The sequence below is a fragment of the Simochromis diagramma genome, unplaced genomic scaffold (assembly GCF_900408965.1).
Source record: "Simochromis diagramma unplaced genomic scaffold, fSimDia1.1 OVJJ01000753.1, whole genome shotgun sequence".
Taxonomy (NCBI): Eukaryota; Metazoa; Chordata; class Actinopteri; order Cichliformes; family Cichlidae; genus Simochromis; species Simochromis diagramma.
This window is the reverse complement of record NW_024387523.1, coordinates 8,813,096-8,835,591: the sequence shown is the minus strand read 5'-3', so window position 1 is coordinate 8,835,591 and position 22,496 is coordinate 8,813,096. Positions and strand designations below refer to the sequence as shown.

At 38.6% G+C, this 22,496-nt stretch overlaps 1 protein-coding gene across 7 annotated transcripts in view; it reads right to left on the bottom strand.

Moving 5' to 3' along the window:
* Positions 1-18,030, bottom strand: part of csmd3b (CUB and Sushi multiple domains 3b) — a 380,853-nt gene extending 362,823 nt beyond the window's left edge. For all 7 annotated transcript variants that reach the window (XM_040020932.1, XM_040020933.1, XM_040020934.1 and 4 more), the window contains exon 1: positions 16,551-18,030. In XM_040020932.1, coding sequence (XP_039876866.1) covers positions 16,551-16,800 — 250 coding nt within the window. In that variant the 5' untranslated portion in view covers positions 16,801-18,030. The remainder of the gene's footprint in view (positions 1-16,550) is intronic.
* Between the last annotated feature and the right edge of the window lie 4,466 nt (positions 18,031-22,496).

Genomic DNA, 22,496 nt, shown 5'->3' with positions numbered 1-22,496 from the left:
AACTGCTTTCTGTCTAACATTCACACACATTCATTCTCCAATGGATGCATCGGAGAGCAGCTTGGGGTTAGTATCTCGCCCAAGGATATTTGGCATGCAGACTGGAGCAGCAATTTGGTGTCTATATTGTTTCTTTCACTGTATTACAAAACACATTTTACACAATAAAAAATATAATGAAAATATAAAAAAGCTATAGTTTTAAACATATATTAACATGTTTAAATATCTACATATCTGCTCTCCATCGGAAGAAATGATAGGAGATGCAGGTATGATAACATCTGAAACTGAATTGCTCTATACAAATCCTTAGAACTCTCTCAAGGTAATATTTACATCATTAATTTGAGTTACTGCCCCTCATGACCATAGTGGGCAGATTAGTGCGAACTACATGGCCAACACATAAATCCACATACTTCGCCTTTTTATGGCAATACCAGACCTCTTATTCACTGTATGAACAAAAATTATTTCTTTTTGTATCTAAAACACATTATCAGTCCAAATGACAGAGCACCAGTAACAAATGTGACTTTGGTTTGATCCGTAGCTTTTCTATTAGATCGGCTTGTCTAAACGGTGAGGCCTATCGTGCTTCCAAAATTCATCAAACTCCAATTAAGAATGTCTTACACACATCTGTAGGACAAATGAACAAATTAATGGATGTAATCCATATAATCCATAATCCTATTCAATTTCATTATGTGGGGAAACAACTGGCTTGTATATTCAACCATAATTGAAAACATAAAATGAACTGCAGAGTAAGGTTAATGGCTTAACCAGACTAGCATGAAGGCTTAAGGGAACAGTCATTTAAGTGAAACACTACATGCACATGCAAAGGGCATCAAATTAATTATATTAAATAAACTTTTCTGTGGTTTTCTTTACATTTTAAATATCTGAACACTTAATCAGAGCGACCTTTGTTTTATTTTGTGACACTGCAATATCTACTGCAAAACGCTTGAAAATTGCAAATGAAAGTAAATGGAGCTTTTATTTAGTGTGTTTACTCCTTTAATTTAGAGTTAAAGTGGCTTTGAGATCAGAACAAATTGCTCAGCTGGCTTGTTTCCCATGCAGGCAGGATTTACTCACGTTTGACTTTTAGCAAACGTTGCCTCCAAACCTTGATGTCAGCCAGCATGCATAACAAGTAGTCCATACAGCCTAGTCTCATAAATAATAAATGAACAGATAAGGAACATAAAAGAAATTCCAACAACCTTTGAGCTGGTTTTGTATCCCGGTGTCATCACCTCTTTTCCCATTATCTCGGTTAACTCCAACAGAAAAATAAATCATGAAATAAGTGGCAAACTACACACATGGCAAACACTTTTACTTCAGATATAAAACTGAGCAGAGATCCTTTGTGGAGGCAGGCTTTGATTACTTCTGTGGCACGGCCGGGAAAAAAAAAAAAGAAGAAATTCTGGTGAAACTGAACCTGATCAGTTGTGTGAAGTAGAGCGAAACATCTTTTGAACACGCTGACCTCCATGACATATGTGGAGTCCAACGTTCCTTGTGGTCGAATGGATTTTAATTCTGTTGATTTCAGTTCTACAAAGGTGTGATCCTGATCCAGTGACTCAATTCCTTTTATCTTTCAAACCCTTTTATCCTTTTATCGTTCTATTTCTTTTGATCTCAGAAACTAATTTCAGCTCAACCTCTACCAGGCATTTGGACATAGACTACTCCTTAGAATAGCCTTTTCCTTCCTTTGTTTGCTGGAAGATATACAGTAAATTACCTCTGACAGACTTTATGGAAAGGCTGGGAGTTGCTGTGAGACCAAATTACCAGTACTACTGAGTTTTTCTTTATCTTTTAAATATATTCTTATGTTAAGTAATTGCTGTTCAAGTCCACATTGAAAGGTCTTTAAAAGAAGATTAAATCATATCATATGTTGCCATATTATTCTATTATTTTCTTAAGTTTATTTATTAGCACATTTATTAGCACATAATGTAACATAATAGATAAAATGTAATTTTATAATATGTAGTTGCCAGCATTTAACTTTAGACTTTTTTGTGTATACATGTTTTTTCAAATGTAAGTGTGAATAAAAACATACTGCAATGTTTTGCAAATCTTATAAATCCACATTTTGCTGAGGGTACAACATGTACCACTTTAACTAAAAAATGGCAATGTCTCAAAATAGTATGGGACCATGTTTACCACCATGTAGCATCCTGTCTTCTTTTAGAAACAGTCTGTAAACGTCTAGGAGGCGAGGAGACCAGCTGTTAGACTGTTTGGAGAAGAATGTTCCACTCTTGTCTGATACAGGATTGTAGTTGTTCAGCAGTCCTGGATCTTCCTTGTCATGATACATCAAATGCTTTCAGTTGAGGAAAAGTCTGAATGCTGGCCAGTTTAGCACCCAGACCTTTCTATTATGAAGAGATGCTGTTATAATAGGTGCAGTATGCTAAATTATACAAGGCAAAGCATGTTGTCTGATGGGAGCATATATTGCTTTAAAATCTGTATATACTTTTTTGCATTCATAGTATCAGATGTGCAAGTAACTAATTCCATAGGCACTAATGCACACCCATACAATCAGAGAGGCAAGATTTTGTACTGAGCACTGACAACAAAACAGATGGGTCATGTACTCTTTAGTCCAGAGGATCCAGTTTCCATGTTTTCCCAAAAAAAAAAAAAAAAAAAAATCCAAATTTTTATTTGTCTAGTCACAGAATGTTTTACATTTGCCTCAGTCCATTTTAAATGAGCTTTGGTCCAGGAAAGATGGCTGTGAATCATGTGGCTTCTTTTTTGAATGAAAGACCTTTAACCTGCATTTTTGATGGCACGGTGAATTCTGTGATTTCTGTAAGGGTTCCAGTGATTTCCAGAACAGACTTTTTAACGCAGTGCTGCAGGACCATCATGGGCATACAATACTGATTTTTGTCCTTATATCTAGCGCACAAATATTTCCGGATTCACAGAATCTTGTGATGATTTTATGCACTGTAAATGATGAAATGTTCAAAGTCCTCACAGTTTCATGTTGAGAAACCATTTTTTCCTTAGTTCCACAATTTCTTGATTCAGAGTTGTGAACCTCCACCAACCATAACATCAAAAAACATTTATATCCATACTCAAATTATTGATATTTTTCACATAAACCTGATTAGTTTTCAGATGTTCCTGAAGCTGTTTCTAGCAAACTGTTGCTGTGTTTCCAACTTTCATTAAAATAATAAAATACCTCAGTTTAAACATTTTATAGATTTTCTGCCTTCAGTTATGAATAAAATATGAGTTTATGAGTGTTGCAAACGATTGCATTCTTTTTTATTTATATTTTACACAGTGAATGTTTTTCAGAATTGGTATAACCTCCTAAGACCCGAACTCTTCCACGGCATGCATTTTTAATTTCTCTTTGATATTTGGGCATATTGGGGCCCAATGAATGTAAAAACAAAGAATTACCAGATTTTTGTTTTTATGAAAAAAAAGAGCCACATATGAGGATATTCGTTTAAAATTTTGATAGAACAGTAGTAAGTGGATATCAGGCCCTTGTAGAGCAAAATTGAGTATTTTGGTCTAAATAACTCAAAATCTGATGTCGACATATGTGGACGCCAGGTCCTAGGAGGATAAAAACAATGTGCTCAAAAATGTCATAGTGCAAAGAAACCCGAATGTGTTATGAAGAACACACTTTTTGATAAAGGAGAGGTATGATGTTTCAACCAAAATTATGGTTATTGTTTTCTATTAGCAACAAAATTGTGATTAAATTGCTTTCTATGACTTTCAAGCCAAGGAGGCACTTAACTACATCCTCATTTTTTGTAAAACCACATAAAATCTAGGGGAACATTGTTGCTGTTGTATTTGCTGCCAAAGTGTATCACAGGAAGCTTGCCAAAGAAAAAAAGACATTTTTAGCTTATTGAATATCTATAGCACTTGCTGTATGCTGTAGTGTTACACGAGCCTGTCTTTTCCAAAACCAATGCAAAGATTGAAATTATACAAAGAATTATCGATGTTTATGTGGAAAGTAATTGTAACAGGAGTTCCACATCTATAAAACTTACAAGACACGATATGTGTTTTATATTGTTTGCTAAGTTTAGAAATATAAAATCGTTTTGCAAAAGTGAATAAATGCACCGTGTCTCAAGTTCCCATGAGTTTTCCTTTCACTAAAGCAGATCATGAGCTTACCAACCACAACCAAGTCCTGTGAGCACAATCAAAATGCACTATACTGTGCTTAATCCAACTACTTTTCCTTCCTATTTGTTTGACTGCAAATTCAAAAAAGGGACAAAGACATGAAAAAAAAACTTTCAGGGAGTCACATACATTTAACACAGACAGGTGCCAGAATGGGAGTAAGCGTGGTGCGGTGTCAGGTTTGGTTGTGGTCATGCAGTTAAGCATCTGTTCTCTGTCTGACCCAGTAACCCTGAAAGAAAGCGGGAGGAAGACAGTGAGACAGAGAGAGGGGTAGGGTTAGGAAGAAAAAGAAACAGACGGCAAGGGTCAAAGTTCAAATCATTTACTGCTCTCCACTTCAACACCCTGCTAAGCTTTTGTCTGAACAAAAGCTTGCTGCGCATACGCCTTAATTTTGCTGAATTTGCTCTTGATTAGACAGATGTCAGAAGTTTAGAAGTTAAGGTTTCATGCATGTACAGTATATATGGCTCATGTATGTCCCTGTGGAGTATTGACACACATGAGCAGCAAGTGGAGATTTTTTTGGTTTCTGTCTCTACAGAAAGCTATTTTAGAATAGGCTTGCACTAAATACTGCTCTAAAAATACAACTTCTGGACTCACAGTGCAAACATCAGGGTTTGCAGTCTCTTTGGAGTAATTTTATTGCCTATTTTAAGGGACCAAATTACCTTCAATTTAGCTGCTTTGTAAAAAGTTGCACCACAGTGAATCTGAGTGTTGCATGGGGATGCATAGTTCACTGATATTATGACTGACATGAGGGTAAGCAATAAAAAACTGAGGAGAGGAGAGGAGAGGAGAGGAGAGGAGAGATGTTAGGTAAGCAGGTGACAGCAGTTGCCTCCAGCTGTGAACCGAGTGCGCCCAGAAACAGCCTGACAGGGCCTGCTGGGGAAATGAGTCTTCTCTGGGAATAAATCCGACAAGCACACACTTGCATTTGCACACACACACACACACACACACAAACATGCATGCACACACACATACAAAGGACTCCTGTACACAGGGGAAAATACACATACATAGACAGAATGAACAAGAGTACAAAAAGGCTCCCAAGGCGCAAGACTCAGACAGGAAATACATCATCACTCAAGAAGAAATGCATCACCTGCAGAGGTCTGAGACTCCTAGCTTAAAAGACTGCAGGATAAGGTGATAGTGCTAACGCATGCAAATGCAGCTTAATGATGATAATAAAGATAATAATCCATGAGCTATATTTCTTGCTCATTTTGTGCAATGTTGCATCAGGATACAAAATCCTGTAGGATTATTTACGAACAGAGGAGTTAATAACCATAATTCTATAGTAAAAACACAATCTTCATGAGCATAACAGTATGAGGTGTTGAGGGAGGGAGATTGTGTGCTTGTTTAGATAAGGTTTGCGTGTATGATCTTTGCTGACAGCCTGCTTCTATGAGCACTGTCATCACATGCCAGGCCTAAATGGGAAAAAAGCCATTCATTTCCATTCTCTGTCTCCAATTTCCCGTGTGCATCCATTTATATATTTTTAATACAAGATAAAAGTATTCTTTTACATGATAATTGTCAAATGCTTCCCACAGAATCAATTAAGCTAAGTGCCACACTTTCTGTCTTTAAAAAAAAAGAAATAAATGTAAAACTTGCATGAAATATTGAAGGGTTGGATTAGCTCCAATTTAGGGCAAAAATGTAGCTGGGTTCACAAACCACTTCTTTGTCTGCTGTACACTCATCAATTTGCAATTTCACTTTTTTAATATCAATAATTTAGATTAAAATAAGATTTATTGGGTCAAAAATTGATTTAAAAAATAATAAATTAAATTGATTGAGTGTTCTATAATCTGACTGCACATATTTTACAGTCGGAATAACAAAAGAAAGACAACTGCAGTAATTGTTTAGTACCAAGTTCTTTAAGGCACTAAGTTAAGGTGATAATTGGTAAACATCCACGTCAATTGTTAAGTTTTCTCACACCTAAACTGGAACAAGTTATGTTGAACATTTATGTATTTGCATTTATTAAAAATAGCTCCATTTACCTCCGGAGCAAAACGAGAAGCTTAGCAACTAGACACTGGGCTTGTCACGATACTAGAATTTCAAACTCAATGCCAATACTCGAGAAAATATTTAACACTCAATACCATACTCAATATCACAGAACAATTCTGCACATGTATTTGACACCGCCCTGTTTATTTCCTGTGCTTCTGGTGATCTGGTACCATCTCTTCTGATAAACAGAGTTGGTAAGTTGGCTGTCACTGTTTCTGCCAAGCTGACTTTTCTCTGCTTTAACCTGAGACTTTAAGAGAAACATTTTTAGACACAAATAATTGTGTTATCCTGTTGTATTAACACTGTATATTAACAAGCAAGACTGATATCGTTTGCTGCCTAGCTCCAAAATTACATTATTGTTTTATTAATTAGCAATAGCTGCTAGCTGCTACCTTAATGATAATTTAACAGACAGCTAATGTGGCCACTGGGTAATTGCTAATAGTTATACAGCTAACATTAGTGTGTGCACCAGTCAGGTTACAATTTAAAACTTTAATGTTGTTGAAACACGGGCTTTGGTGACCTCATGAAACTGCTTGTACATACTGGAGTGTGAAGTTGTGTTAGCTGAAGGAGGTGAAGAATGTTGCAATTGTGTATCTAATATGATGGTAATTTTTAGTTTCCATTAGTATCTTAGTACAGATTTTTTAAGAATATTATTTACATCACGACTATCTAAAATGTGATATATATAACAGTGAATTGATGAGTTAGTTAAAAAAAGATAGAAAATTAGTTAGAAAAAGCAAGGCACAGAACCATACAGAATTAAGTAAGTTAGAATTAAGTAAGTTAGAAAATTTCTAACTACAGCAGAGAAATAAATATTTCTATTATATTTTGTGACTCTAAAAGAAAAGATCACTGTGAGCAAATCAAATTCTAAATAATTCTCACTAACTTATGTTAGTTTAAGCTTTGCGTTATATTTATCAGTAACATGTTTTACACCTACAACAGTGTTCCTTGAGTAGACATGACGTATTAGGACCTAACAACTATGACAGGCCTGCTTCAGCTGAAGATATACCATAAAATAGGATGAATGATAAATTCTTAATCAAAATTGCATTCAAGTTTAATATCCTCTTACAAGGATTTTCAAGTAGATTTTGAGGCTCTTTGACAGAAAAAAAGAGCTTGATCGCCCACACCATTTTTACCTGGAAGATAAGCAACCTACAAGCCTGTGAAGAAGACTGCAGAGCTTCTTTCTAAACAGTAATGAGCAACCATCCCACTTGTGTCTTTTCAGTTCTTCATTGTTGTGGTTGCCTGGGTCCAGACATTCAAATGTGTCCACTCCACCAAATTGACTCATTGACATAGTAGCATTTCATGGCATAAGTCTAATAAGTGCCCCAGGAAGCCTAACGATTAGCCAATCAGTGCCATCAGCGAGATTAATGCCTCTGACAACCACTGTAAGCGATGCGTTATGACAGGGGTGTTTTAAACAGCCGGTGCTTGCATGTTTTTGGTAGCTATGAGACATGACTACTATACAACAAATGCAGGAGCATGCAAAAATGTATTTTCTTTACCCTTAAAACCTTAAGACAACCAATATGTTGGCATGGCTACACATCAGTGTCAAATTAAAGTTTATTACATGTAGATTTTAGATTCTAGCAATATACACAACAACGTATAAAGTTAGTTTTTTAATAACTTAATTTTAAAAAGTAAATGTTCATTTATTGTATATCCACTACATGCACAGTGAAAACCTTTCAGGACTTTTTTGTTTTTGTTTTATTTTTGGTAACAGCTCATTGTAGCTCATGAAAATCAAAATCCAGTATCTTAAATTATTAGAATATTTCATTTTAAGTTTGAGCAAATTACTGTTTAAACAGTATAAAACTTGTTTCAATACATGCAACTTACATCAAGACCGCTGATTCAGCATTTGTCCAAATGATGAGGGTTAGCAACAGAAGGTCATTAATGAAAAGGGTGGCTATTTACAGAGTATTGTATTATCTAAGCATATCAATGGAAGGTTGACTAGAAAGAAAAATATTGGTGGGAAAAGACAAGCAACAAGGAAGACTGCAGCCTTGAGATGATTGCCAAAAAAGTTGATTCAAGAACTTGAAGAACTTCACAAGGAGTATACTGAGGCAGGTGTCAGTGCATCAAAAGCAGAAAAGGGGCTACAACTGTTGCATTCCTAATATCAGCCACTCCTGAGCGGAGACAACATCAGAAGTTTCTCACCTGGGCTAAGGAGAAAAAGAACTGGACTGTTGCTCAGTGGCCCAAAGTCCTCTTTTCAGATGAAAGTAAATTGTGCATTTCATTTGGAAATCAAGGTCCTAGAGTCTGACAGAAAAGAGGAAAGGCATAGAATCCAAGTTGTTTGAAGTACAGTGTGAAGTTTCCACAGCCTGTGATGATTTGGTGTGCCATGTCATTGGCTGGTGTTGGTGATAGTTGGTTACTGTGTTGTATCAAGTCCAAAGTCAGAAACCTTCTACCGGGAGACTTTAGAGTTCTTCATGTTTCCATCTGCTGACAAGCTTTATGGAGATGCCGACTTTCTTTTTCAGCAGGACTTAGCAACTGCTCACAGTGCCAAAAGGACTACCAAATAGTTTGCTGACCATGTTATTACTGTGTTTGATTGGTCATCCAACTTGTCTGACCTAAATCCCACAACTATCATCAAGAGGAAGATCAGAGACACCCAATCCAAAAATACAAATGAGCTTAAAGCCATTATCAAAGCAACTTGGGCTTTAATATCACCTCAGCAGTGCTTTACTTATTGGAAAGTAGTCCAAATCAGTACTGATTATATCAACATATTAAAAAACGAATAATTTGAGATACTGAATTTCTATACTCAATAAATATTTCACTTTACATGTCATTAATTTTTTTTCACAGTATTCCATTTTTTTAAAGATACAATATTAGTGATTAACAGAGAAAATTAAAATCTGCCCATCTATGGAAATTCGTTAGAGTAGATGCAATATCTGTGAAGACAGAAACAAAACGGACTATTCTTTCTTGTTGTAATTTCATGTCAGCTATTGTATGTACTTTCCACAGAGAGAACAGTCATTAAGGGAATCAGTTTCCTCCTCAAGGACTGTCTGAGAGGGGCACACTCTGGCTGTCACCAAGGACTGAACCTTTGACCGACTTTGCTGTTTATGCATCCACACGTCTATCCTTCTCCAATGCCATTTCCCATGTTCCTTCAAGCATCCATCTTTAATGAAATATGTCCTCCTACCATACCAATATTGCATGTTTCTTTACATAGATTAAAGCAGATCACACAGACACACACACACACCAAGAAGGAGCACCAGCTGGATCTGAGACTGTCTGTCTTTGTTAATTTCTCATCTGCCTTTCTCGTAACGCATCAGAGTGTGTGTGTGTGTGTGTGCGCATGTGTCTACCTCCTATGCCTGCGTGTCCCTGCGTGTGTGCACTTGTGTGTTTGCAGTTACCCTTAGGGTAACACATGCTATCTCGGTGTGCCCAATATTTTTTTGTGTATTTATAAGTTCCTGTGTATGTGTGTATGCGTGCCTGCTCTAGCCTGCTCAACATGTTCATGTCATGTCTACTTCGAGTCATCTCTGAAATAATGAAGAGGCTACAGTGTGTGTGTCTGTGCCAGGTTTGTGTGGAAATCTCATATCTTCTGAACCTCCTCCGTTAATTATTAGACAAGCAGAGATTTCTCCAATTTGATTGCCCTTTAATCGTATTTTTTTTTTCTAATTTGAAAAAAAGTAAAACTCTCAGGTAAATTAAAAACACACTTCCTAGACTATTTCTTTTGATGGTTTGTTAACATGTTATATTCACTGATCACTTCTATAGGAAGCTGCCATACCTTTCAGTTTAATTACAGTGAATTATGATTGAACTTGTCACACTTGTGTCAATGAGTATTCATAACAGACCTTGGAGGAAAACAAGAATTGTATATATAAAGCTGTTAAGGATCCACGAGACCTTAAAACAGCTGGAACAGCTAACCAGAGTGCAGTCTCCCTTTTTATTCCAATTTGCATGGCAAAATTATCACTTCTTTCAATTTAACAAGCCTGTTGATAGCAGAGACAGCTCAATATGTGCAATCTGACATTTTTAAAAGCATACCAGGCAGAGATCTGAAATACATGAACAGATTTGGCTCCAGCAATTAAAAGAAAACACGAAATTTGGGTGGCAATTTGTGTTGCAGGGAATAAAACGTGTTCCCAGCTAGAAGGAAAAAATGCAAGAGATTAACACAGCTGTACCATGTGTGTACCCAGATAATATAATCAACACTCATAACAAATTCAAAAAGAATAGAGGTTCGGGTAGGAGGGGAAAAGGAGAAGAGAAGGTAAGATGAATGGACAAGAGAAAAGAGAACGAAGGGGGATGAAGGAGGTAAGAGGAGAGATGCCAGATGTGGGAGATGAAAGAAAGGTGGCCATTACAAATTCAGCATGGGTGGAGGTCAGTAGGAGGATGCAGGAGGAAGGAATAATGGGTTAGCAGGAAAGGCAGGGTTTGGATGGAGAGAAAAATGCAATTGAATATGGATCAGTCAATATAGAGAAAAAATGTTCTTGGTGACCACTCAAAAAGTAGGTTTCACTAGGGAAGTATATAGTTTTCAGTAAATGCTACAAAATTAACTAAAAGGGACAACTAAATAATACTGCCTACAGATCTAGTTTGTTTGTTTTGTTTTTTGGCTTCAATTGGGTCACGATTTTTGGGTTCAATTCAAAATTACATCCACACGGATGCCAAACTGTTTTCAGACAGCCTTAGCTATGGTGATAACATAAAAGTATGCAGGTTGTAAAGGAATCGGAGGGGAAAGAGAACAGGCGAGAGCACAATTTACATCAAAAGTAGCGAAAAGTGATACCTCTAACTGAAAGTTCAGTCCCCTCTAATGTTATCAAAGGTAAAATATCAAAGGTACACAAATCTCACATATGTTCATGGGTTTAGGGGTGACAGTTATCACAAGATTACATTCATGAGAAAGTAACTTACATTATAAAAATAAGCTTTCTGGGGAAATCAATGCTTCCTGTTTGACCATCAGGTATAACATAATGAAGAAAATCTCAAGAGAATGTTCACAACACATTTAGCACCTTAAAGCTGGATGATATAACAGCAAAACATTGTGATACTTTGGTGTTAAAAATGGTGAAGGCCAGTGTTCCACACCCTGAAGGCACGGTGTGCATGTCAGCATTTTGTCATTTTCTCTCCCATGTTTTCTGTACCTTTGAATTGACAAGACGTGGCTGAAAGTACAAGTACCTATGTCAACTGTCAACAGCAAAAACGACGGACGTATGGAGTAATTTTCTTTCACAGTCGACAGTGACAGACAGCCAGGAGACACTACAAGTCTGTTCTTTAACACAAAAAACTTGGCAAAGCATCGGAAAAGCAGTCTAAGAGCAATGACACTCATTTGGATTCATCTTTCGGTTTGACTGGCAAACATCTCAATATGCAAACCCAACATTTACACTAGTAATGTTAACTTACTACTACAAATGGAAAGCTGCTGCAAATCACGTGTTCGAAAAATGCAGATCTTGAAAACTACCTGCACATTTATACTACCTATACATCTTTGCACCCAGTAGAACACAAACCTCTTCCAAGGAGATGTACGGAGTCCTACCGCCGTTTAATAAGTGAGAACTACTTCAAATTTAGAGTTAACTATGAAAGAAATCACATAAATTCAGGTGTAGGTGGCAGCAGCAAAAAACACTTAATAGAACATAAATAAGAGGGTTACTGGGCATGAAATAAAGCAAACATAAATGGCAATGACAGCACGTCTGGCACTTCAGGGTAATAAAAAAACCAAGTGAGGATTATTAGCCTGCACACAAGTGCATTAAAGTAGACTGGGTACAAATGACTCTCTACCTGCTTGGTGGAGGTCTACACTCTACTGAGCACATTTTCTTTTTTCATTTTGTCAAACTAGATTCCCACAGGATCGTTAACAAAAACTGGATCTTGGATGTTTTAATTATTAAAACTGAAACATTTCAAGCTCCATGTCACTTACTTTTCTTGGTGCTTTAGGTTTAGTCATGTTTCAAAATAGGCACTGAAATATTTCTATAGGTAAGGCTCAAACAGATGAAGAAACAATAAGCACAACAGTTAAAAAAAAGGTGGTTAGAAGTAGTAAAGGACACAAAAGACACCAGCACAAAGGTTGAGAATGATCAAGATTAAACAGTAGGAAAGGGTGAGATAAGAAGTGGGACAATCTGAGCCCAGGTTTTTGTTAAAGAAACCAAAATTGGTAATTGCCTTACATGCTTACCGTTGAACCTCACCTCATCTTCTCCTTTCTCTGTCTCTGCAAGCCAAAAGTATTTATACGATCAAGAGGCTGACTCTACGACAGACACATCTTCCTCCCTGAGAAACCAGCCATGAGCCACAGGATTAAATGTGTGTTAGAAAGTCGTTGCTGTGTGAGCATGCTGCTCTGGCTCATTATGAACACAGTGTTCTAATAGTCCAAATGTACAATGTGTCTAGCAGAGACAAAAAGTTCCCTCTGTGAGTTTCAGCAATAAGACATAGTATCAATTGTAGATAGAATATCAAGTGATTTTTGCCCCCTAACTAACACAGATAAATGATCAGTTGGGGCATATTAATAGACAACATCAATCAATGACTTATAATCAGCATCAGGGTTGTGGACTGCTCCAATCATTCTTTGATATGCAGAGATGAGCTGTAAAGCCTGGGTGGTGGACCGTTTCCCCGTGCCTTAGAGCCTTTGCAATTTAACACTGATGACCAGCATTAAATTACTAGATGCTACCAGAGGATGTCTGATAAATTTCAATTTCTTCATGTTGCAAGAACAAAGTACTACATGGCTAATCAATATAAATTAAATTAGCTATTTTTAGCCTTATGGGTTAATTGCATGGTCACATGCCTGAGTCTAGCTATCAGCAGAAACAGTATGTAATTCTACACCCTACTGATGACTGGAAGACAATGACCCGACTATCTAATTGATAATTGGTCGTATTCAACTAGTCAGCGTTGGTCCTTTAAATTGGGTGCTGATGAGATCTATAGTGTCATTAAAAAAATCTCTAAGGTTATATCTCTGGTGGCACTGCTGAAAAACAGCTCAAATCCATATTTGCTGCGCACATGCAGGTTGAGAGGTTGGACACAGCTCTCGTTTTGATTCTGACAAGTTGAATGTAGCCCAGATTACATTTAGGTCTGGGAGACGGTGAAAAATGTGTGTGGGTTTTTCCTTGCGTGCATGTGCACATGTGCAATTTAGTATGTTTGGTGAGTAAATTAAGCCTCTGGAGCCACAGGACAAATCTGACAGATGAAATGAAGAGAGGGAGCCTAGAGGAGAGCTGAGAGCACAGAAGAAATGCTGAGCAGAGGAGAGAAAAATAGAGGAGCAGGCGACAGGAGAAGGGGTGAGAGGAGAGGTAGAGATGAGCTGAGGAGAGCAGAGCAGCAGGGAGGAGGAGGAGAGCTGAACAGATGAAACGGAGAAAGGACAAGTGGCGAGAAGAAGAGCAGAGTACGAGTACAGCAATTTTTTCAAGATATACTGTTAAGAAAAACTTAATTTTAAACATAACGAAAGAGTAGCACTTTTATAATCACCTCTCAGATACACAGAGTCCAAAGAAATTAGGAGTATTGAAACCTTTCATCAGCTCTCTCCATGAATGACCTCTTTAAAGTCCTTTCATTGCACAAAGACTTTGAGGAACACCGACTCCTCAATTAAAGTCCCGCATCATGACAAAAGATGCTACTTCTCCAGAAATGGTACTGTATCTTTGTGTCAAATGTGTTAAGCAAGTTGAAAAATTAATGTTTTTGTCCACTGGCTACAGCAGCGTGTGAATCCATTACCGCCTTGTTCATTACTTTACCTTCCAGATTGCTTTTTAGAATAGAATTGCAGGTCCATACAATGATTGGTTACCTGCCAATGGCCGGTGGAGTAGACTAATTTGCCAGCCACAGCCAAAATGTAACAGCGTTTGGCTGGTGGCTGCTTTTAATTTTCCAGCTTCTTTTTAAAGCCTTGGTCCTGAAAATGTCAGCATGGATCAAGGGGACATTTAATTACACATTTATTTACTTTTTATTCCAGCCTCTGTACGTCTAAAGAAGGCTTTATTTGCCCGCTTGCTTTGCCAGCTTCTATACCTTTGACATTCGATTGATCCTAATAAGAATTAGCATTTCTCTAAAGATACTCTTTAGACTGCTTTAAATAAAACAGCTATCCCAAGAAGTATTTTTAAAAATATCTGCTGCTATGAGGTCTATCACAGGCTTGACAGCTGCGAGGAGATCAGTGCCAGGATCTGTGCCCCCGAGGGTTTAAAATTAGATCTTCTGCGCCTGAGGAAATCCTACCTTTCTTGCCTTTGTTCAGTTGGCACCCTACAAATCACAATCTCTCATCTGTCCATCAAAGTGAACCATAACCAAAAAAAAAGTATTTTTGAAATCGGCAACAAAAAAAGTCTGGAGTTTCCTGGGTGTTATTTTTTTTAGCGTTAAACTACAACACTGCATGCTGTGATGGTGCAAAACCGCGCGTCTAGACTGTCCCTGTGTCGATTCGCTTAATCGCTGTAGAAATCCATAGTATTTCTGTTCAGTCAGCCTACACACAATCTCCCCGCACTGGAGGATGATACAGACTTTGCAATGACAATGACAAACGGTTCTCAGTAGCTTCCACTGTAGCTGGATTTTTGAGGTTTCCTTTTCCTTCTTGTGCAATTTTCAGGCTTAGTCTATCCCCTTATGAAGCCATATTTTCTTATGAAACTACCTTGGCTGGGTGTTATCAGAAGCCCATAGAGGGGGCAGGCTTATTTAGAAACCTGGTCCTGCTCGAGTCTCTAAACTTGTTCTGTCTTCTTCCTATCGTGTTATTTCTCCCTCTCTCTGTCACTCAGCTCACCTTCCCTCTTCCCACATCCCTACTTCCTCTACTTCTTCTCTATCCATCTTTTCCCTCTTCTACACCATCCTTTCCTCTAGATGTGATGATTAAGACTCGGTTACTCTAAACACCACAAAAGCCTCACCTGACGCAGCAGTGACTGCGTTTGCCTGGGTGTGTGAGCTCACTCAAATGTGCGCGTTCATACGACATTTTTGAAAAGGATCAGAAAGACAGGACTAAAAATGGAAAGCAGGGAAAGACAGACAAAGAAGGCAGGAGAGGGGGTGCCACGCTGTGAATATTTTAACATTTTATTTCACTCAAGAAAGGAAAGAGTGGGAGCAAGTGAAACAAGGAGGAGAGAGGGAGGGGGAAGAGAAAGAGCAAGGACAAGGACAGAAAGTGTCTAAGATAGAAAAGAAAAAGAGGTGGTGGGGGGGACACCAGAATTATATAACATCTTTTGACTGAAATGCAGTTTCAGAAAAAAAAAGAAGAAGAAGAAGAAATGGTCATGGTGGAGGAGGTTTGGGAATAAAATGCTGTGTAAGGCTTGGGCCTCATCACTAGAAGCAACTCACGTTCACACTCATGCACACACCCACACACACACACAGACAAACACACTCCCGCACACACTTTGGTATAAGCAACTCACGTTCGCTGCCACAGCCCAAGAGCTACCGCAAGAATATTTATTGGCTACCAGCTCAATGGCTGTATTGAAGAGAAGGATGAGAGAGAGAGAGAGAGAGAGAGAGAGAGAGAGAGAGAGAGAGAGAGAGAGAGAGAGCAAACTGAAGCAACCAGAAAACGAGGAAAGAGGGAGAGAAGCTGTTGCCTGTTCCACTCATCTCTCCCTCTTTCCCTTCATCCTACCTGTATGCCAATTCCTTTTTCTCTGCTTTGCCCCGCAACACACCATACATCCACGCATACATCCCCAACCCCTTCTCACTCACACTCTTGCACTGACACCTCGCAGACATCCTCGCGCGCACGCAGACACCTCTCGCACACTAGCAGAAGCACACCCACACTTTCCTCTTTACAAACGCGCGCGCGCTTGACTGCATCAGTAAAGAAAAAGAAGAAAAAATTAAAAGAAGAAGAAGAAAAAAATGTACTACCGGCCATTCTCACTCAAACCGTGTGACTGCGTGTGGGTTCGCTTATTAACTGTCTGTGTATGCGCGCGTGTGTCTGTGTGTTTGCGGGTGTCGCATCCCCTTACCTTGGGCGCGCGATGAGAGCGAGCAGAGAACGAGACTCCACAGAAAACAGCGCATCGCCGTCATTCCTCCGTCCCTCATCCTCTCGTTCGTCCCCCTCATCCCCCTCTTCGTCGTCACCCTCTTCATCCTCCTCGTAGCCGACGAGAGGTGCGTGAGACAGCGTTCCGTGCCGCTATTAGTAATATTATTAGCATCAATACATCTTCCGTGAGCCGAGCTCGAGCCCTCTAAGCTCTCACCGGGCCGCATGCTGCTTCACATCCAGAAAACGGAGGGAGAGAGAAAGAGAGAGAGTGGGAGAGATAGAGAGAGAAAGAGAGAGGGGGAGAGAAACGGGAGACGCGTGCGTTTTCTTTGCCGCCTCCTTCTAACATAGACTAGATAAATCCTTCATATCCGAAAAAAAATCTAATAAATTCAGTCAACATCCACCGAGGGAGAGAAAAAAAAGCCCAGAGAGGCAGAGGGGTGGAAGGGACGGGCGCACAGGTTGCCTCTCTGTCTTTAAATCCACTCTCCGCTAGGTTTTAGCGGTGCTTGTCGTCAGTATCTCTCTATTCCGTCCCGTTCCATTGCAGAAAAGTGATAGAGAGGGAGGGAGAGCTTCAAATCCACACTTCCCCTCAGCTGCATCTCCTCTTCAGTCTGAAAATATTAGGCTCTGTGGCGTTTTCCCTTCTTATATGCCTCTCCTCCTGTGCTCTTATATATACTGTGCGTCCCCTCTTGTTCTGTCTTTTAAAAAATATGTATATCCCCTTGACTTTTTTTTTTTCTTACCGCTGAATATCTCAAAAATGAACAGGGATATCTGTTTTTAATAGGGTATCTGTTCGGAAAATCTTCCTCTCTTCCGTGCGTGTGTCAAAGCTTCTTTTTCTTTCCCTTCTCTGCACCTCCTTTCGCTTTCTTTCTATCTTTCTTAATTTCGTTCTTTCTTCACAAACAATTGCGCTGAAAAAAATGTATCTTTACCTCCCCAAAAAAGAGAAATTGATCTCACCGTTTCTCATTCATTCGACTTCTTTTCAAAAAAGCGTCACAGTCACTGCGTCTCATTATCCTCACCAAACAAGTCAAACCGGAGCTCGCTCGTGATGTTGAGCCAGTCCTTAAGTTCTCTTGGGAAAACCAAACGAGGAAACGATAGTGAAAATCCCTATTGTCAGAACCCCTAGGAGACGTGCATCGTTCCCTCTGCTCGGTGTGCTGTGGTCTTCTCTCCTGGTGTACTGGTTGGTGCGTCTCTTCCCTCTGCGCTGATACAGGGATGCTGCTTTCAAGAGCTCATCGTAAGCTCCCGCTTCTATTCACGTGCGTTTGGTCGGAAATAATAGCCTAAAATTGACTCGGTGTCACTCTTTTCCACTGCAGCTCTGTGAAAAGGACAATGTTCATTGGTTTGCACTGGTGTCAGGGAATGGTTTCTTACCAAAACTGAACGTCTAGTCAAAATTTATTATAAACGGGAAAAAAAAATAACAAATACTCAAAAGGTACATCTTAAAGCAAATGGTAATAAAACTCATAATTAGTAACATGGGCCAACTAATGATCAACTAACAGTCATCACTCAATTACTCCATTTGTCTTTTGAAATAAAATCAATACAAGGAGGAAAACGTGGGCATTTGGCGGTAAATGGTAGACAGAAATATTTGAGTGTATCTAATGCCGACTGAAGTGCACTGCTGATCCCTTGAAGGCATCTAAAATACTTTAAGCTAATGCCTTGAATATGTTTAGAGGCAATGCCCTATTTTGGTATATTTGCAGAGCTCCTTGCCTCCACTTTATATTAACAAAGTCCACAGGGGAAATGTGTAAATGCACCAAGTCATTACCAAAGAATGATAACCTCATAATAGTTTGCAAGTGGGTATAAATAGCATGCCACTTCAGGCACATTTAGCTTACCATATCTATGCAGTAAATGTATCTTTTTTTTGTTTTTCCTCCCCCCATAAGGGTAGCAAAGAAGGGTAAGAAATAATGGACTAAATACAAAGTAACATGGAGGCAAGGCAAAGAGGTGACCATGACTAAACACCCAACAGGTCAGGTCCCTCCAGTGTGCAGTTTTGGAGTTTATGTATTGATTTATTTAGATTCATTTCTTGCTTTTTTATATGCTGAAGGGAAACAATTGGCATAGGAAAAAACACATCGCTGTGTCATGACTTTTATCTGTTAAAGCCTGGATTAAAATCAGAAATGTCCAAAAAAGAAAAAAAGTCTACATATGGTTCTATGATTTTTGTTACAGCCTTATGTTCATACTTAGCAGGCTTAAAGAGGCTATGTGGGTGGATGAAGACCTTGATGAGCCAATGCTGCTTGCTCCATTGACACCGAATCCAAATAATCTTTAAGCCTGGTGTCTATATTAAAAGAATCCAATTTCTCCACCTTCCAATTAACAAGCATTGTCCATTTCACTGAAAGGAAGGTTAATCCCATTGAGTGTCGTTAACCCACTGTTGGACATAATGGGGAATTTAGATTGAATATTTCTGCAAAAAGTTCATTTTCATTAGTCTTTGTTAGGTTAAATTCCCATCTGTGCATTTCTGGGTTTTTCAGTTTCATGTAATGGTTTGATTTAAGACAAGATACCAACCTGATTATTTCCGTAAGGAATTATAATATTTCCAACTTACTCACAGCAAGAAGGTCCTGGGTTAAAATCCAGGTATCCAGGCATGTCTGTGTGGAATTTGCATATTCTTGCAATGGTCCACAGTGGGTACTTCAGGTTGCCCCAGTAGTCAAATCCATAGTGTTTGGTTAAGTGGTGACAGCTGTGACAGGCATCTGCAACCCTGAATTGCACGGAGAGAAGAAAATGGATAATTATGCATTGTTTTTCTTTAAACAGTTTGTGTTGTCACTTTTAATATCACAACTTTCCAGCAATCCTCAAAATTTCTTGGATTAAACTTTTGTGTCATTATTCAGTTGAAATTTGCAGGCAGCACAAAAAGAGAAGAAGAGTATATGTTGGCTTGTTGTCCACTCTTGTTAGTCAACATTCACTGTGTAACAAATCCCAATGGTCAAATTGTTGTTGATGCCAAACTAACAAAAAGTCTACATTTAAAATGTGCTACAAATATTCAAATGTACAAAACATTTGTGCAAACAAGTTGGGAAATTGATACTGGCTTCATTAAATAAATTCTGTCAGCTAATTATCCAGCTTAAAAGTTTGTGCAAGTTGATTTGTATTCAAAACACAAACAAAGAGACAGAAAATTGTATACTGGCAACAGTGATTCTACACTAAATCATGACATCTGATGTAGAAGTTGTTCTAAAATTGATTTTAACGACCAAGTGTACTCTGTGGCTATCCATTTTTCACGTACATCCCTTTTTTATTCACCCTTTAGAGGAAGGAATTGCATCAGAACTGATCTCCAATCACCTGTTACCTCATGGTTTCCCTTCAAGGTTAAGTTGTATTCAGACTTGAGATTTCTGTGAGATCTAGCTCTTGAAGCCATACCAGCTGACAGAATTTGAGCTTGTAGCTGAAGTTTTTTGAATGGTTGAGTGTAGCTGTATATACTGTAGATGGGGTTACTTACTTAGATAACTACCAAAAATGAAATGTTAATCACACCATTCTTTACAATATAAAGTATCAATGAAAAACAACACTAGAAGTTGCTGAATATGAGCAGTAAAAGCTACCAAACCCAATCTCCAATTCAGAGTTCTGTTTTCTGTTAACTTTTGTGTCAGTTAGTCTTCTGACATACTCCTTATCTTAAAATTTCTTTTCCTTATCTTCATTTTTTATGTTGTTTATCTTTATCTGATAATCAAATGTTATTAGATCCAGTAAAACTTAGTTGCAACAACTCCAAGCTGAGATATGCACACACACATCCAATCCAGGGCTCAAAGCATCTAACTGCAAAAACAATTATCCTTTGCCAGACAATATTTAACACTTACACTTTCTAGATGGCACTACTCTTAAAATATATAAAATATAAATAAATTTAGTTCATTAAGTGTTATTATATAGAGGCTCAAGTGCTAATATGCTACCCCCATTTGGGAAGCCATTATTTTTGGTCTGTTTTACTCCCATGTCATTAGTAGAGACCATCTTGCAATGGGTTTATGTTAGTCATGACTACTACATCTGTCTGTCTGACAATAGGGAGTTAAAACGAGCATGTGGGACGTGCACTTCTGTCAGTACCACAGTGTTAGACCACACCCATCTTCAAACGCAGCCTTCATTGTAATCTAAACTACTTTTCTGTAAATTAATCCTGCCATGATCATATCTGTGCATTGCAATCCTGCAGTATATCCACCCACGTGGGATTCATTCCTGCTACGGTTGGTGTTTGGCACAAACACATACACACACAAATAGAAAAAAAAACAATACAAGCCATTCTCTCTCAGTAGGTAATTAATAGTATTAAATTAGTAACGGTGCTTTTGATTTCCTGATCATTGATTCTCAGTTTGAGTGCAGCTCTGGTGTAATTTACAGCATCTGAGTGTGCGGCGAAGAGGCGAGTAAACGGGGCTTGTGTGCTTTTCTGTTCTGAAATGATTTTAAGAAACGTTTATGTGGTGGAGGAATATCCAACACTGGTGAAATTGTGTACATGCATCTATGTGAGAGTTAGCAGGAATATGTGACAGCGAACTGGCTTGCATGCTTGAATGTATGTGTGTGTTTGTGAAACCTGCTCCCAAATGCTCCCTTGAAGCACTCTTCTGCCATCTACAGGCACCTTCTCTCCCCCTTCTTCTCTCTCACTTTCTCCCAAACAAAAACTTGTGTTAATCATTTTGGCATAATTTCAATATTCAGTGCAAAACCGCTGTTTCTTGGAGTCTGCGTGCGTATCTAGTCCATATGCATGTACATGGATGTCTTGAATCCTCCGTGTGCACAATTTCTGGGCCCTACATTAGCTGTCTGTTGCTTTCAGAAATCAATAAGGCATGCGTGAGGTTCATGTCTGGAGAGAGAAAGAGAGAGAAAGGAGAGTAGAATGGAAGTAAGAGTGGGATGTAAAAAGGGAGAGAATGGAGGGAAAGGTGTTAGGTGGGAGATATGCAGGGGTGTGAAAAGGAGAGGAGCAGAAGGCAAGAATGCACTAAAAGATGCAAAGAGGAAAAAGAAGGCTGTACAACAAAAGAAGAGCCAAAAGGAGCAGAGGAGAAGAAATGAGAAAAGGAAAGTGGGTGAAAAGGCAAAAAGGAAGAAGACAGGAAGGAAAGACAAAAAAAAATTACGGTAAAAAACACTCAGGTTAGAGAAATTCAGATAAAGTCCAGGGAAGGAGGGAGACAAGAGGGGGATGGAAGGAGGTCCTGTGGCTAACGAATAAAATGGGTTGGGGGGGGCATGGAGGGGGAGAATGCTAGAGAGACTTTCATGAGTAATTCACTATTCACAGTGGTTCTTTGCAATTGCCCCAAAAAGTAGACATACACAGCAGACAGATGTAATGTATTCCAGCATGTCCTAGAAACCCAAGAAACTGAGATTCACTTTACATACTTTCCTTATTCTGCTGCATACTAAGCTTTATCCAGAAGAGCTTATATATTGCGAGCAGGTAGAGGCATCACTGTCTTGTTCAAAGCAACGTTGTTGACAGACCTGAACCTGATTTATCTCTGTAGGCTTTCCTACAGAGTGGTACCAATGGTTCAAATGATGTGGCATATATCACTGCTGCATCTCAAAATCCTATTTGTTTGTATCCATTACTTTGCTATTGTTGTGTACAGTCAAAGTTTGTTTTTGATGATTAGAGGCGACACATCCAGTCTATTTGGATCCAGAAGCCAACAGCTGGCATCAGATTATATCAATTGTCAATTTTCTTCTCTGTTTACAGGCCTTATTATGGGAATTGTGAATAGGACAATGGAACATCCTAGGTTTTTTTTTTTTTTAA